Genomic DNA, 18729 nt, shown 5'->3' with positions numbered 1-18729 from the left:
TCTTACCGTACAAGAACAGACAACACATGGCTCTTGCAGGTAACCAAGTGAAGCAGGTTTCACAGGAATGAATTTCCACTGAGAACACCCTTTCAAAGATAGCTGTCATAACACATGACAGCTGGAACTGATTTTAATTGTCATGATGGAACAGTTACAGATTAGAGTAGTTAATACACTTTATTAATGTAAGTACTTTTGGGGAAATAAATTCATAAGACAGTCGTGAATAGCTAGACCGACTGCCTTTGCTGATGCTTTTACATCACTATAGGCAAAGAGTGAAAGGCTACTGAAGTGAAATAAGTCTGCAGCACTGTAGAATAAATAGCGATGCCTTGACAATCCCCAAGGGAGAATTTAGAGTCAATTCATTTAACACAGTATCTTCTAGTTTATCACAGTTTATGGAAGTCACTGTTGCTTGCAGTACTACAAATACACAATCAAATAAACTGCATTGGCTGGATGGGGAATGTCAAATGTATTGCTGAAATTAACTGAGTTACATCAGAAATTAATCTGAAATGGTAAACAATATTTCCAAAAATTCTGTTCAAATAAATAATTCATTTAAGACAACACAAAGAAGAACAAATTTTGGGTCAGAGTTACCTGCTATAACTACATTGACATGGAACAATAAAACATGCCAAGTGAGAATTCACCCCACTATGTCAGGTATCTTTTACATCAGGCAGTATGCACAGACAGTATATAGAGCAATTACAGAACCTGGTTATTTCTAGGCTATTTTAAAACACGTCGGGGTGCTGCTGAAAAACCTGTAACGTTGACAAACCGAAATACGGCAATGTCCACAGATCACATGTAGTCAAGACATGGACAGAAAAGGTTTTCTTTTCTAAAAGTTATTCCACAGTCTAGCTATAGTACCCTGCAGAACTACGAATGAATGCTGTGTCATTTACTTTATGGTCCTTGTTCTATCTGTTGAGAATGTCGGCTGTAATGGCATTGATATTTGTCCATTTAAGACTCTCAATGGATTTCCCTATAGACCTTTAAACAGACAGCACTGCTCAACTACTGAAAAGAGAAGACTTGAGCTAATGAGCTATGGAGAAAGATGGCAGACCAATTACCAGTCTTCAGCATCCTCTACTCTCTCCAATTCTTTACTTTTTAGCATAAGAATCTCTCATTAACTCAACCTCAAGAATTAAGCATAAGCTATTAAAAAAAAAAAAAAAAAAAGGTAGTAAAAATTGGGATTCTGTACCTAGCTATAAAAATCAAAATAGACAGAAAAGGCAAAGAGGATATAGGGAAAAAAGCTGAAACATGAAAGCAGTTCTATAAGCCACAGGATTCCTAAATGCAGTATCCAGGAAAGGGGAAATGTACGACATCAAGTAAATTAAGCAGATTCTAATGAAAATCTGTACTGAGAAAAATTAATTACTACCCTCGCATTAAACTACACAAATGCAAAACTCTCAGTATAACTAGCTTTGATTGTAGTTTGCATTACCTCTCTTAATGGAATGATAACACTGCACAAACTGCCATCCTGGCTGGCAAAGCAGATGTAGTTTTCTGAAATGCACATTTTCCCATGAGTGTTGAAATGACTGAAAGGAACCCATAAGAAGCACTCATGAACTTCCTTCAAAGTCTCTTCTTTGGGTAGCCTGAAGAATGCACTAAACTGCTCACTGTGGGCACGGCTCTCCAGGCCTCTAGATTAAAAAGAGGGAGGAGAGAGAAGAGGAAAACAAAAGAAGTTTAAAATCTCTTTACTTATATGAAAGTCTAAATGCCTTGGGACAAGTCTAGTTTAAACAAGTACTACATCACACTCTCTCATAAATTGCGGGGTTGATCTAGACAGGTGTCACAAGTTCAACCTTTTGCTCTAACAGGCAACAGAGCGCAGGACCAGATCTATATACACCCACTTAACAAAACAGTTAAGCGCTTCACTAAATATTAACAGATTTAAGCACGTTCTTAAGTAGATGTCTCGTTTACAATACGCTTAACCTCATTAACTTAAAGATCATTTTTGAGACATTCAGCTTAAATACAGATTGAAGCACTTCACTGAACCAGGGCCTACAGGTAGTAGCGAAAAAAAGTACTAATAGCCCAATCTGCTCTGCTTCCCAACCCATCAGAATAATCCACTTAAACCTAAAACAAGTTTTGGCTTGACAGAGGGTTAATTAGCTAGAAATGCAGCACATGTTGGAAACATCTGCCATGGGACAATTCTTCACAGATAACTGCAACCAGAAACAATGTTTTGGCAGTAGAGTAACATCCATCTCCAGCATCGCTACCAGACTGAAGTATCAATCACCCAGGAAATATAGCCTAAAACAAGTTTAATTATCAGTGTACTCAACAATTAAAAATCATTTTTTTTTAAATTGCGGGTGCAAGGGTCTTTAACTAAGAACTAATAAAATAAAGTTAGCAGAAAAAAATCAGATTAATATTGAAATGTGTTACAAAAATGTATTATCATCTTTTCTAATTTGCAGATAGATAACATGCTTCGAACACATGGGTAGCCCCCTTTCTGTGAATTTAAATTACCTGACAATAGACTTGCTTCTCTTGGTTACTTTTCACAGTAACTAGCTGTAGCCCATAGGTCGACAGATCAAAACCTGAAAATTTACGTGAGAATTTGGACAGCTCCCTGAGGAAAAGGCAACATTTTCCTCAACAGAAAACAGAGTTCAAGAGGAACCATATATTAATCACAAGGAATAACCACACACTGACTGAGAAGGGAGGACTCTAACCAACAGGTTTTTTTACAAACACATCTTTTACACTGCCCAAAATACTTCCACAATTAAAGAAAGCCATGCACCGATCTGCAACTCAGTGATTTTATCAGTGATCTCCAGTGCTGGAAAAATCCCACAGTTATTATCTACACACATGTATTAAATTATTTATTCTCATCATCAGGTCTCTCTTCGGAAAGACCGCAGCTCCATTCTTGATTTTCTACACCTAACTGCTGCTAAAATACCTTTTAAAAATACAAGCTACTATACTCCCTAAGCTGAAACCTAGTGCTGAAGGTTTGATCCATTCCTGCCTTCATATAGACTTCTGATACTACAAAGTAACAACAAATTATAATGTCTCATATTGTTTTGATCCCAAATTTAAAAAAGACGTGTTTAAGAGAATACCAGCTTTGTAGGTATTTGCCTATCTCCTTGGGACAAGGACTCTCTTCCCCTGTCCAAAAACATACTGAGCACAGAGCAGCCAGACTACAAATGATACATTACCTCTTGGTGATCTGCAGAGGGTCATGAAGGACTAGGTCATTTTCAAATGTCTCTTTGTCAAAAAGCCTCCTAACAGCATAGTTTGCCAGCTGCTCCATGAGAAGGAACGTTTCATTAATGTGCAAGAACATGGAAAAGTAGTGATCTTCCCCACGGGAACACACACGAATGCTCTCTGTCAGTATCACATTGGAAGTCTTCTCAAGTTTTGATATTTCATCCCAGGAGATAATGAGTTTTACTGAAAATATGAATATAAGCAGATGTAAGTAACTTCTCTTTAGCTGCTTACCTTCATATTAGGCAAAGAAAAGCAGTAGACAACAGAATTAAATAAAATGTAAATAAGCAGTACAGTTAAATCATAACCGATTTGGAAAGGGCTACAAATCCACAAGCACAAAAAGCAAAGACTCTCTTCACAATTCCTATGAAATAATTCTACTAGCTAGAAATTTATAGAAAGAAATACATCAAAGACACACCATGTATGAAAATAACATCTATTTTCTTACATCTTCTTACACTCTTACATGATCTATTCTTTGCTCTAATGTGAAACTGCAAACTGCAAACAAATAGCATCATGGAAGCTATCCTGTTTTAACAGTTAACCAATAGACCTTCTTAAAGTAAATTGATCGTTTATTGCATATTTAGAGGAACCATGCTTCTTAGTCATTATGAATGAGAAGTAGTTACATGTATCTGCTTAGAAAGTATCCTACTTTCTTAATGTTTTCTAGTTTTTAGTTATATACAGTTATTGCTCACATTATTATATACATTTGTTTGGGCAGTTCAAACTAATGTCACATGGAAAAAAAAGGTGCCAATATCACCGGTATGTAGTACAACCATAGAAAAATCAAGCAAGTCTCTGTGTGTGAAGAAATAACTGTAATCTTTGCAGAATGATTTCATCTGCAGCATGAACTACGAATGAAGACTTATTTACAGTCAACTGCAACAGCTCTGCCTTCTCTATGAAGCTTATATAGGGGGGAAAAGCTAACAGACACTGTGTTGTAAGTTTTCCAAATGTATTTATTCCCATAGAGTATTTTTGGTTTGCTTTTTTTTTCCCCTCCTCTGTGTTCAAATCTGCTCATATGGTGGAATAACTCACTTAGGACATAGGAAGAATTCTGTCAAATCTGAAAGATACATAATAAAACGTTAAGGGACTAGGCTTGCATCAGGGCTTACTTACTTTCTGCTCCCAACAAAAATGAGTAAAAGCTAAGAAAGTTGGTACTAAGATAAAGCCATCCTTGACAAGGCACTCTGCCCCTCCAGTAACTGCATGAGTAATAGGTAACCAACTTCTCTTGCTCAGGTAATCCAAAACACTTTTCAAATTTCATAAGACCCTCACGAAACTTCTCAGGATCTTCTTCTTTTACAAAGGAACCTTTTCCCTCTTCAGCAATCAAACCCTAAAACAAAAGAACCAGTTACTTAATATATATATGTCCTTGTGGGTAGGTGTCATATGTGCAGATGCATACGCACAACACAACATTCTCCTAATAAGGTAAGTTTTCAAACAGGAAGAGTAGTCTGATGATCAAAACACAGAACAGTCACAAATAAAATATGCTATTTCTAGGTCTCCCACAAAACCACAACCACAATCACTCCCCACTAGGTCTCCCATATAACCTTCAGCAAGACACACATCCTCAGGTTTCTCATCTGAAAACAAGAGTATTTTCCTCACTTTACCACAAGAATTCATAAATGTTTAGTATATATAAAATGAACAGTTACACCTTCACAAAAACCCTTATATATCTCCTAGGCATTATCAACATATATTGTGAAATAATTTATCATCTTCAGTTTTAAACCACTATCTGAAGTCATCTGGACAGTGCTGTCCTTTGATATTCTAAAGAGGACATATTATTAGTGCACATTTAAAGGAAAAACAAATTTAGCCTCTTTCAATTATGCCTGTTACTTACTCTTATCTTTCCCTGGACAAAGCTCGTGATATCTTCATTTGAATCAAATACAGATAAAGTCTTCATAACATTGTGTTCTAACCAGTCCCAGTGTTCTGTTATTTCTTCTCTGCTGGCTCCTGTTTGAAAGAGCAAGTTAATAATACTTAAAATTAAAATGGATTTTAATCACTTAACTAAAAAACTGTTAAATGGGACTCAAATTAATCAAGAGACAACTCAGTGAGTTCGAGGTTCACAAACTAATTTAGATACAAAAGTTCAAATCACAGGTCTCAAATTTATTGTCCAACTCCTGTGTATATTAAAAATGTACACTGCCATATTTCATCTCTCAAGCTCTTTATGCAGCTATATTTCTGCTCTATACATCCTGAAGCATCTCAGCTTTGTCAGTCCTGTGTGACTTATCGCAGTACTCTGACTTGGACTGACAAATTGGATCTCTCCGTCTACCTTCTCCAAGGCCTTCAATTGAGTAAAGGTGCTCAGGATGGCTACCTTGCAGGAATGCCAGATTTATACAGTCCCTATAGGAGCATTCAAAACTCAGACTGAGAGAACAGTGGATTTCTCTTCTCCCTATCTGAAGTAACAGTGCAGCTCTCTCAGCACAGCAGTACCTCTCCAACACAGAGAGCAGAGCATCTCTATAGAACATGCCAAGTCTAATGAGCAGGGCACTCCCCTGAAAGGTGGCAAATATATGATCAAATTCCTAAGAAAATTAGATCCGGGCCTCTGATATCCTCATCTGTAATCACCGGGCCATCAGTTCCTGCAGGAGGATTCCAAAACAGATATACCATGCAAAAACACATTCTAACAAATGTAATGATGTAAAGCATACATCACTGTAATTTCTCTTTGGATACATGAAACAACCATTTATGCTGCCTACAGCAAACAACTTAATCAATTACTACTTACTTAGGCTCAACTTAGCTCATGGTGTTATCTCATACACATTGTAATTATCTCTCTAATTGTGATAAAGCTTAAGCAACCACAGTTCAGGAAACAATGTCATTCTATCTACAATGAACATCCTGCTTACATTGCAGTTCCCAACAGTGCGGTGTTTTCATGCAGTCATAAGGTTTCACTAGAGGACTAAAGCATAGCTGCATCCCAAATGGAGCACATACACCCAATCTAATTCCTAATCCCAGAAAAAAGAATCACTGACTCATACAAGCTGAATGATCCTTGAAATAACTTTTGGCACCTCCGAAATTAGTACTGTGTTCTTCTGGACCCTCCAGAACCTCAACAATGGGAATAAAGAATGTTTTCTTCCACTTCCTTACATACATGCAAGAGGAGTAATAACTTGGACACCCTCTCATCAATAACCTTAAGGAATGTATGAACCATAGAGCCAAGATAAATTCAGTGTTCCAAAATACAAAAACTGTGTTTCTAAAATCCTTAGAGAGGAATCAGGCTTGTTACTTTATTCACTTTACAGTGTTTTTAATCTTGGTTTCAGAGAGCTATCACCTACTGTATATTGAATGTCATTGGAACTTTATAGCAAAGGAAAACCTAACTTATCTGAACTTTCCAGAAAGATATTTAGATTAGCATTTTACTTTAAATGAAAAAGAAAAGTCTTACCCACTAGCTACTTCTTACAATCAGTGAAGTGTAGTACGCCAACTTCAGAATTGTTAGGATAATTCTGCTTTATGCCAGCAGCAACAGATAATAAAGCAGAGATGATACAAGTGAAACAACAATAAAGATCCAGCAAATTCAATACTGGGTCTATTCTTTAAAGATAGGCAGCTTCCTTCAACCCATTAGATGATGGGGGAGAGGGAGAAGGAAAGGGAGGGAAAGAATTTATCTGTGTTTGAATGAAGGGTTTCTAAAGCACACATTAGTTGGTGGTTTGATCCTCCACAGGAATGTTCACAAATAAACTGTCAGTATAATTACACACCATCAGTACCCCTGAAGAAGAACACAACATTAACAATTTCTTCTTTCTCAAATTACTTTGTAAAGACTAACTAAACAGCTTCCACCGGGCTTGACAGGATTACAGTTGCCTTGGGAACGAACAGAAATTGTTCTAAATAAGGTTAAATAGTTAGACTATGCTATATATGGTGAATTTGCAATGGCACTTCAAAATGATATAAAGAGTTATTAACATAGCAATGAAATTGCAAACTAATTCTCTTTCTCAGACTATACACATAGGACAATTCTTTGAGTCACAGTAAGAACCTGAGACACAGATGCGACACTCTGAGGGTGAAATTTTTTTTATAAGTATTTAAAAGATTTAGGAGCACTGTCATTATTAAAAACGCCAACCTAAAAGCCATTTTTATAATAAGGTTTTCATCAAGAACTTGCATCTGGTACTGCTGAAAATAAAACTTCTAACAGGAGAAATTACACTATCAGAAATAGTTTTGAATCCTGCTTCCGAACACCTAGTTCACCTTTTAAATCCATTCTGCTGTATTTACTGATGTGTTCTGTAATGTGCTGCATCGCTTTGGAAGCATACTGTATACAATTTCCAGGGACGAACTGGCTGAGGAATAAACCCACAAATCGAGTATTTTCCTTTTTGGGATCAGCCACCCTCCACTAATTTCTTTGGACATTTTGCATAAATTTCAGTACTCCCTCCAGAACTCCTCCTTCAGACAATCAAGAATTGGTTTCCTGGAGTATGAATCAGCCAACATTTTTCAGCCACACATTTCAGCAGCTGCCCAGCTAACACTGCCAGACAGGTATAGTATGACATTTTGGCTAGGTCAGGATAATATTATTTTTCCCAATTTCCTCTGCTAGATTTGACTTCCTGAAACATAAATTTAATATCATAATACAAAAAAACTGCATTCCAGGCTACAGCACTGCTACGATGTAAGTCTTCAGAACACCACAAACACAGCTAATGCATTGTTTTCTCACATAAAGCCCGTAAAACACACTGGCTCCCTGCACTGTCATGGCAAACCTTACCTTTCAAGTTAAGGTTTGTCACCAGCTCTGCAGGAATAAGAATCTAACCAGAATCACACAAGAACAATCTATAGTGATCACTAGCTGCCTATCAGAAGTAATTTATGCATGTTGTCACTACGACAGCAGAAAGGCCTCAGAACAGGTGATCAACACACTTGTTTCAGATCCTTCACATGTAACAGCAAGAACTTAGTCTCTTAAATTTATCCACTTCACAGAAGGAACAAGCTGTTTTGTAACACAAGGTACAATTACATTATGTAGCTTTTTGTACTAAAGCAGATTTATGTAACATAGAATTGATATAAATTCTGTACTAAGGTGAGGATTACCTTTCATATTCTCCCAGGGACTGACTTGATGGCATCAGAATTCCCCAGAGTCTATTTCTCACATACTTGTCAAAGTATCTTTTTTGCTCACCTGTCACCATTAGTTCTTACTTTCTCAGAACTTCTCCTAAAATTTTACTTACTGCCAACTCACAAACTGTTCAAATTACCAACTTTAGAATGCTGCCCTTTTTATGTAACACATAACAAATTATATTAGATCATGATTATACACAGTTCTCTCACTGACTACTGCCCTCCAGAGATGTCCTTGCAGAACATGAACAGGAGCAGATCAGTGTTACCTTATGAAATGTGTAAACTCCAGAACTAAACATCTAAAAAGACAAAGTTATATTTTGAAAGTAGCTAACTGTACAGAAAGGATAGCTAAAGATAATTTTCATTTAAGATGAAGCAATGAAATTTTATAATAAAGAGGTAATAGCAAAATTCCATGTGACAACAGCATAGCATTTACTAGTAGAATTATTCATGTGTGTAAGTGTTTGCAGGATGGCACCTTTAGTTTTGGCTCAAGGCTCAGGTTTTGCCACAGGCAACTAAAGAGAAGGCCTGGAGATCAGAGAATTCTACATGGAATCTGGTTTCTTGGAGAACACTACCAATTAAAAAAATTAAAGATGGCAAAAATTATCTAAAATATATGTAATTTATAAATTGTAATTATTTTCAGAGTTTTCAGTAATTCTGAGAAATAAGTTAATTTTACACTAGTAGCATTTAGTATTAGACTGTAAGACTATATCGATTAATTTCAACATGAAGACAAGATCAGGCCTAGGAAGGGAACCAATGCTGCAAGCAGTGAATATAACATTCCTCTTAAATTTTGGAATAGACATATCTCTGGACAGACCCAGTAGGTAAGCAACCTGTATAAAGGAACAAGACTTTATTCTCAGGTGAAGCTGCAAAACTTAAAAACAAATAAATAAATTAAATAAATAAAAACGCACAGTATCCAAAAACACGCATTAGGAAAAAACAGATACTCTGAAGGTCAACTCTCTTTTCCATTTCCTACTGTTTAATAACACAACAAGAGAAAGGGAAAGAGCATGTAACACTATGAAAGAAAAAGATATGAGGGATAATTCAACTCTTACCATGACTGTAACCCTGGCTTATTTTAACAAGCAAAGATAAAGTAGCAAAAAAAAAAAAATTTGGATAAGCAGCTCCTGTTTATTCCTACCCACAGCATGCTCAGTATTCCCAAGGGTCAACTTTTCCATATCATCCTGAACTCTGTCATGTTACATAGGTTATTTACAAGTTACAAAGGAAAAGGTTGTATCACTGTTATTCTAAGAGAGCACCAAGACAGTTCAACAGTGCTTGAAGGACTGCCACAGAAAGCAGGCAATCTGAAGTTGTAATATGAAGAGTTCATAGATATATTCTGGGAAACTGGAACCATATAACGCTGTCAGTCTCAGGTTTGTAATCTCAGGAACATCACTATACCATTACCAAATAACTTTAAACCATTTAGAGGTCATTGGAATGAATAATGATAAAAGTAGATTGCCCTAACCTAAATGTTAATCCCTTCCTTTGTACCTTGACTAAAAGAAGATTTTTCACTTTATAAACTCACTTAACTTCTAAATAGTAATACATACCACATGCAATGGACCAGTAAACTTGAGAATCTGGTGTCTGATGCAGGATACGAAATGGGGCCACTTTTGATGTAGAATCCAACACCGCATCTAGGGTTCCCACGAGAAGACCTGTTGCATTAAAAAAATAAAATGTGTACAGCATAGTGAAACGAAGGTTTTGAAATGCAGACTCCCCTTCTAACTCCTTACTTAGCGAATAGGAATGCTACCTGAGTAAAGACGTACTCTCAGATGACCTCTGAGAAACTAAGAGGCACAAATGAAGAAAGCAAAAAGTGCTCCCAGAGGGACCTTTTGGGGAGGTGATACCATTTTGACCTGGTGAAAGCCATTAAACACAATCTGAGGGTCAGGAAGGTTTTGAGATGCCCACGGAAGTGATAACAATGCAGATTCCAAGCTGAAAAGTAATGGGATAGCTCTAAGCCTTCAATGAGCTCAAGCTGTATTTGAACTACCTCTTAAGTCTTACCTCTTAATAAAATTAATTTTATTAATGAGACACACTTCATCTCTCCATAATTAGGAGTGAAAAATTTCCTGATAAAATATGTGAGTATGCATTTTATCTCAACTGCAGAAATCTTTCTTTCTGCAGCAGCAAAAAAGGTTAGCTCTGCTATTTTAAAAGTAGCTTTCAAATCTAAGAAGCAAGGAATCTAAAAGGGGAAGAAAAACCCAGAAAGAAAAAATATAAGCTTTTGGATCCTGATGTACAAGTAAAACTTTTTCTTCTCATTACAACAGTAACAAAAATACAAGCCACAATAATTTCTTGCTTTATGCTTCCTTCCTGTATTTCCTATGCTGTTCATCCTTCTAGCACAACCACACAAATGGAAAGTTCAAACGAAGCAAAGCTACCAGAGCAATCATGCACAGCTTTTCTTCTACAGGAAGAACTGAAAAACATCTATGAAAGATGCAGATACCCAAAGAGATGTTGTAAAGTCTGCTTCATAGACCTGCTGAGATAATGGATGTAGGATGTTCTGAAAAACCACTATCAGGGGAGACAGCTTGTATGCAAGGATAATACATCCCTTAGGAGGCCTCTGTGTACCCTTTCATAGGTAACCAAAAGTTATCTTTTGATTCAGGCTTTTAATATCCTATAGAAGCAATAGATTTACATTGTTTCAACTGGATCCACCAAAAGTTCTTTCAGAATTTTTATGATGGCTTCTGGCACCCTTCATTCCCCTTTCTTTCCATTAACCCTCTCTCAAATTCTGAAAAATGTCAATTGTGTGAGACTATAATACAAGGAAGCATAGTAATACAAAACAAAGAAGTCTAGACAGTGATCTTCAGAACATGATTTTCCTATAGATACACTTCTAGCATGAAACCTGTGTGACTTATCTTACTGTGGCTATTCAAGTTTCAGAATGATTTTGCTTCTCTTCAAAATAATGGAAGTGAATAATAATACAAAACATAAAAAAAACCCAAACCCCAGAGACGAGTAAATCACATGAATCAAAAATACTATCTTAAGTTGTCTGTAACTCATAGATTGTAAGTGACTACAAACATCATCTCCTCTTGCAAAGTAGAATTTTTTTTATAGTTTATAATTGAAATCAGTCACTGGATAGATAACATAACATTTACGTCTGCTTAAAGCACCTTGACTTACTGAATGAGTCATAACACTGAGCTCATCTCAAAGTTGGCTTTGCTTTAGCAGATGTTTTATTATCTCTTCCACCATTCTCCTAATATCATATTCTGTTATGATACATGGCACAAGGACATTATTTATGAGGTTGATACAACTGCTAAGCCTGAAGGGATGATTATGACACTGCATTAGAAAGCAGCACTCCTCAAAATGCCAGAACAGCGTCTGTCTATTTGGAAGGTCATTAGATTTTAGACACAATAAACTGTAGCAGGTTAGCATCAGCCACTTCAACAGTTCTACAGCCAACACTGCTTTGTCCATGAATGTGAAAAGACTACAGGTTTGCACTTAAGGTGATGGATATTCACTACACTATGAACGATGAATTTCATGGCTTTGGTAACAGGCATAACTGCAAGTAACCAGCAGAATTACACCTTCTTACCTGGTGCTAAATGTGCTCTAACTACTAGCTATGAATTTTTTGAATACTGTATTATCAGTCAGGGTTTCCATAACTACAAGTTGTTCAGTGGGTCTCAGCAAGCACTCCCTTTTAGCACTATTTCCCAGTGGGAAATCAAGAATCATGTTCACCCAGGGAGTTGTGACCAACGCTGAGGAGTTTACTGGCACTCTGCTAATTCCATTCACACAAGTCTATTGAAAAATGATTCATTTCCAGGATTACCGACAAGCAAAGATTTAAAACCCACCTGCATAATTACAAGGATATTAATTGGATAATACAGAAGTAGGGAACGAGAGAACCAGCAACTAGCATTATTCAAGAATTAAACATCTACTCTTATTAACATTTTGACAACAAAGCTAATTCAAATCAGCCTTATTAGCCTTACAGATGACAAACTCTACGGTTTGTTGAGCAGCTGGTTTTAAAACTAGAATAAATTCCTTATTCTGTGTTACATATTCCTGGCCAAAAAAGCTGGCCAAAAATCAAACACAGCAGCCTACCCTAAAGGATTCCCAGTAGTCTGAAATGCATCCGGCCAACGACTACAGCTGGTAACATTAACACTTTCCTATGAACAACAAATAATACAGATGAATGGTGCAGCATTCCCATGTTAAACAAAAGGTTTACAACCACCACATAAGTGTTCAGGCAAGAGTGTTCCTAAAAAGGTAAACTCAGAAAACACCAAAGAAGAACAGATTCCAACCAAGAATCTGGTTTTTAGTACTAAGAGGTACTGGTTTTAGCCAACAGAGAACACCTGCTGGGTACCAGGGCTGCTGAGCTGCATTCCCATCCCCTTCTTTTGCCTGTTGCAGTTCTAAGTTGGAGTTACATAATTCTTCTAGTCATTTCATCCTGGCACAATACCTGTAATTTCTAGCGGAACGTATGAGTTATCTGTGGTGTCCTTTAAGAACCCTGAACAAGAGATGACAAGAGCAATTTTATTGCTTTGTGTTTTTGAAACTGTTACCCGTATCACAACATCATCTCTATCATACAGTCCAGTACAGAACAGAGATCCGTACCTCATCTTCCAATGAATAAACACTGGAAATGACCTAAACAGAGGAAGAATGGGAGTTCTCTGTGGCCTCTCAGGATGTAACACTGCTTGATTTTGATGCAGTGTTAAGAAAGTCAACGCAAGGCTCTCCAATATCCTTAACGGGTGCTACATCAGGATTAAGGACTAAATATAAGTAAATTCACTGCACTTTGTGTTTAGAAAAGGCTTACTTTTCCAAATAGCTGAAATCTGGAATCAACGAACAAGGATTTCACCCAGGGTTTTTCCAATTACTGCACTGGAAGTAACTCTCTCCCGGCAAAATGAAGTCACTTGCAGGTCTCTGCCAGGTAAGGTCTTAGCAGAACCTTGCAAATGTGCATCTAACTCAAGCTATTGATTTGTAGATGGATATGTTATAAGTGAAAGAGAAAGGTGAATTTATATACAGTCTCCATGAGCACAACTTGAATCACAAACTACAACGCTAGTCCCAAGGAAACGAATAAAGACAGCTAGATTTATTTACGGGCTTTAATTATCTCTGTTAATGCAATATGACAATCATATACACTATTATCTGAGTTCGCTTCCTGAGTTAGGACCAGATAATACTTAAGCTTAGAGGAGTCCAGAAAACCTCCACACAACAGCTTTCAGAAACCCTCTCTGGCTAATCTAAGGAACCTATTTAAAAAACCATCTGAGTGAGCCCTGAAAATTTACACAGCCAGTAGGCACTGACATAACGCAAAGGCAACAGGAGAAGTTTTCATCCAGGTGACTGGAATTTTCATTCCTCAGTAATTCTTTATTGCAAAAACATATCCCCAGTAATAAAAAAGTTGCCTACCTTGTATCACCACAGTGGCATAAAGCAACTAAGTCTTGTACATTTAGTACGGGGACCTCTTTCCTGAACAGGAGATTGGGTGTAACGGTTCCCGTACATGTTCCCAACACATTCTTTGTTATCATTATAAATTTAAGATTAAATTTAAGGAAGCATAAACAGAGCTCTATTACATTGCAAAGTCTCATCACAGTTCCCTAGACACAACAAAGATGATACAAATTACAGCATTTATGGAAAAGGACTGATTTAACCTCTCCAGAATGGAGGCAATGGGTAAAAGTAAAAGTGACTTAGGCCATGTCTGCCAGTTCCTCGCTAAGGTAATACACTACCTGCTGCTCTCAAACCACCAGATTCAGGGACAACCTACAGAAGATCATATACCTTCTACTCTTACCTCTGCTCAAAGTGAGACTCCACAGTTTCTAGTGAGGATTTCACACAAATCATCCTCTAGACTCACACTGGGGCACAACTTCAGCTATGCACATAGACAGCAAAGCACATTTACAAGGAAAAGGGATTCTGCTTTTATGAAGACATTTTAAGTTTCTCAGTTACCTGGGTAAAACAATTAGGCAACACCCTAAATACTTAAATAAATAGAGTAAAATACCCTAGAAAATAAAATAAAGGGCAAAGAAACCAGAATAGCTTTGAACTGAGGATATGCTCTTTCCACAAGTCTCTGAAATACATGGTTGACAGAATATCAACATTAGCTGACATAATATCAACAAATAGGAAAACAAACTTTCTCAGCAGCCTAAAACAAACATTCGCAGCTGAATGCAGATGATTCAATGGTAACATAAAGTAATGTACCAGAGTAGTTTCCTCATGATCACCTTCCCATTATTTTGCTGCAGAAACTTGCAACAAAATGCATTAGTAATGAATTCTGCTCTCAGTTGTACCAAGTTATTGTAATAAAGCCCAATATGTTACATAAAAATAACTGCCTGGCACTTAGCCATATGGAGACAACGCCACAACATTCTTCTAGATTTATTTCACCAAGTATACCAAGAGAGTACTCACATTTGTATTTTACGGTACTTTTCATCCTATAATCTCAAGATGTATTTCTGCCATAGCTGCCAGTTAAATATTTTTTTTATTGCTGAGATTCTTCTGTTACCTTTTTCTGGAAGAGCAATATAGTTCTGAAGCAAAGTCAGCACAAACCTGTTCTCTCCTTTGTTTTGCATAACAGCACCTTTATGGTCAATAATTAATGGTATTAAAAATGGATCAGCATCTCCTGATTTACTACATTGGAAGTATTAGTAGACATAAAATATTTGTAAGACAGTAACAACTCCTTACGAACAGAACTGTTGTATTACCACAACACTGGTCAGACCCATAATGCTAAGGACTTTGAAAGCAGCCGCTTCGATGTACAATTTAGTCCTCGCTCTTGGTTTACTTACATCATCATAAAAGGAGCTGTTCAAAAGTGTTGTAAAAGCCCTGTCTGAGTGACAACAACTGCAGACAGTGTTATTCTGCAGCTACAGCCAGCTTTATTTTGACAGTAACTGCTCATTTCTATGACCTGAAGAATTCAAAGGCTAATCAGAGCAGAACCAAAGGGGAAAAAATATTGTAAGACAAGTAAGTTTGTAACAGATAGCAAACATCGTTCATTTTGATCAGGTGTCTGTTACACTTCAAGACAATATTGCAGAAGAGACGAAACCATTTACAAGCAGCCTCCTAAGCTTTCGGCATATAATTCTTGAACACCCCACAGCTCTCAATGGGATCCTACAGAGGATGCCTCACAGCAAGCAATCCTGGAGAAATCTTAGGAGGGGTTTCGAATAGCCATGCCATGAAAATTAGAATTTCAAGTTAGAGGAAGTATAAGAATAAGGGATAAAAATAACCTTAAAAATTTTTTTTCAGCTATTTTTCTACCACAAAATCAACCTGTTAAAAATTGTGAATTAAAATGAAAAATAAATCTTGAAGGTAATGCAATGCCTAGGTATAAGAGCAAGGAGTAAAATCAATAGGAAATATTTTAAGTATGTGAAATACAAAGATTACTACGAAACAGAAATGCCTTCCATGAGCAAGCAAAGGAGAATTCAAGTAAACCAGCTGGAATTTAAATAGACTATATTTTCAACAAAATCTTTTTAAATCAGAAAATGCAGGTCCTTTGAAATCAAAGCTACCAACAGACACATAGCACAGTTTTGTATATTTTCCACAGACAAAGCTTTCTCAGGTTCAGGGTATAAAATCAAGGGAGAAACACATATCAAGTTAAAATTAATCACTGAACTACTGCCAAATCACAACGTGGAGACCCAACTATAAGTCCCTACTACAATAAATATATATGTACAAAGACAAGATAAAGCTTCATTTCATAAGGGCAAATAGTTTTACAGAGCATTTTGGTTGGTTAAAAAAAGACTAAAGTACCATTTTCAGTAAGTAAACTAAGATCCAAATACATAATATATACACCATGAAAAGCCACTGTCTCAGTGTATTTCACTTGCAATACATGAATGCCAATTTGTGAATAAGACCCTTTTTCCTATTTCCTCAAATTAAGCACAGAACTCTTGTTTTACTTGTTCATTTTTTTCCTCAAATGAACCTGATCTCATGACCAAGAAACCTCAGCTTAATGAACGACATAGCATGGGCTGAGATGTAGATGTTCCTAGAGATGTAAAATAGGTTGGCTTAAGCCTTTGATGAAAAACATTTCATCTCTATTTACAGTAAATTAAATACATGATGGTTAGGGGTTATGGCTCAGCTAAGACACCGGTAGCTCACTGAACTAAGTTGTGTATCCAAGCCATTATGTGAAAGTATCTGTGGCAATAAAGATACCCTGGGAAGTAGGAAAACTAGAAGTGCAACTCTGAAAAATGGTAAATATTAGTCTCTTTGGCGAGCAGACACAGAGAAAAGTGTCACAGATATCACAGCTCCTGCTTCTCTTTGCTTCTGTTCAGCTAAAAAGCTATACAACACAAAGAGATACAGAATTCAGTATAGAATCATAGCTAAACACAGAGGTGACAAGAGCTCCTGCAGTCTTTAAACACTGCAGTTCCACCTCCAAGGGCCGAGAAGAGGAGACTACTTTAGCCATAGCCCTTTACTCTCCAGCCCAGTGGTATATCTACACTCTGCAGCCACACAGAGAGTGCTGTCTGCTTCTGCCAAAAGGTACAAACATGGATGAAGCCTGCAAGGCTGTCAGAGATTCCCATACTTTTAATGACTGTTTCTAAAGTAAGCCCCACTGCTTTTTCACAAAAGCATGTGGGACAGTGCTACAGACTGAACTGGTAACTGAAAGCAGTTATCCCCCTGAGGACTTGGTGGGGCACAAGCCTTACGTCTTCAGCCTTGCATCCAATCCCTCTGCTCTTCCAGTTTCCACTCCTTCAGCAAACCATAACACCTCCCACAGTTGTTGGTAGTCTGACTTCACACTTCCAAGGGTGCTGACTCCTACGCACCCAGAATGCACTTGGTGCTGTGATTCAGGAAGTTAAAGATTATATCCTCCAAATTATGCCCTAGTCATTTTCCCACCTCCCATCCCCAGTCGCAAATATGCTTCATAACAGAGTGGCATTATTTGTCTCACAAATAAATGCACTGCAAAATAATCTTTGCTCCAGCTGAAGAAATATGCAGCATAGATCTTTCCAGACCTTTATTAATATATCAAGCAGGTTTACCTTTCAATTCCCATCACAGTTGGGAATCTGCTACAAGCAAGTCCCAGAAAAAGCTCAGTCTGCTAAAACAGCCGCAGGTAAAAACGGTCGCTGCTATTTACGCTATTACTATATATTTAGCAAAGCCACAGCATAGACCTTTATGTTTTGAAAAGTAAGCACCTTTTTTGTTGCATACTGAGCCTAGTTATAGCCTGAGTCTCATCTCCTGTCTTGCTGTTCCTACTAAAATAAACTTCTGTAAGTTTGTACAAAGATCACCAAGTACTTTTGAACGGGTCCAACAGAAAATTCTGTTAGAGACAAGCTCATCACCATTGATACCCACTTCTTGATAACACTTTAACATGACTCCTTGGACAGATATTACATAAGGAAAATTCTCCCCAGAGCACACATGCATTGTTTCCCCTTCCTCCCACCTCCCGCTTGTGAGCTAGCTAGGGATGATGCAGACAACAAGCTATACCTTTCAAAGAGCAGGTGTACCAGCAGGGTCCTGCTGTTGATTCAGGATTGCAATAATTGCCACAAGGAATCCAGAACTGCAGAGTCAGGACTTTTCCCTGCCTTGGGGAACTCCCTTTTCTCCCAAGCATGGAATACATGGCAAGCTGGGAAGACTAGCTGCAACCAGGTATTTTATCAATAAATTTTTGTCTCTCACAGTTCCATTTTATTTAAATTTCTCAAGCAGAAAGAGGCAAATGAAAACAACAGAAGCAGAAAACAAATACTTTGCTTTCTGATGTTTCAGTGAAAGATTGGTATTTTGTGACAGCAAATACTC

The 18729-nt window shown here is 37.2% G+C and overlaps 1 protein-coding gene across 3 annotated transcripts in view; it reads right to left on the bottom strand.

Moving 5' to 3' along the window:
* Positions 1-18729, bottom strand: part of TBC1D8B (TBC1 domain family member 8B) — a 46287-nt gene that overhangs the window by 24340 nt on the left and 3218 nt on the right. For all 3 annotated transcript variants that reach the window (XM_064518230.1, XM_026123080.2, XM_026123082.2), the window contains exons 2-6: positions 10230-10340; positions 5252-5370; positions 4495-4720; positions 3282-3522; positions 1496-1703 (exon numbers count right to left, since the gene is read on the bottom strand). In XM_064518230.1, the coding sequence (XP_064374300.1) occupies positions 1496-1703; positions 3282-3522; positions 4495-4720; positions 5252-5370; positions 10230-10340 (905 nt within the window). The remainder of the gene's footprint in view (positions 1-1495; positions 1704-3281; positions 3523-4494; positions 4721-5251; positions 5371-10229; positions 10341-18729) is intronic.

This window comes from Dromaius novaehollandiae, chromosome 11 (genome assembly GCF_036370855.1).
Source record: "Dromaius novaehollandiae isolate bDroNov1 chromosome 11, bDroNov1.hap1, whole genome shotgun sequence".
Lineage (NCBI taxonomy): Eukaryota > Metazoa > Chordata > Aves > Casuariiformes > Dromaiidae > Dromaius > Dromaius novaehollandiae.
This window is presented reverse-complemented; position numbering and strand designations above follow the sequence as displayed.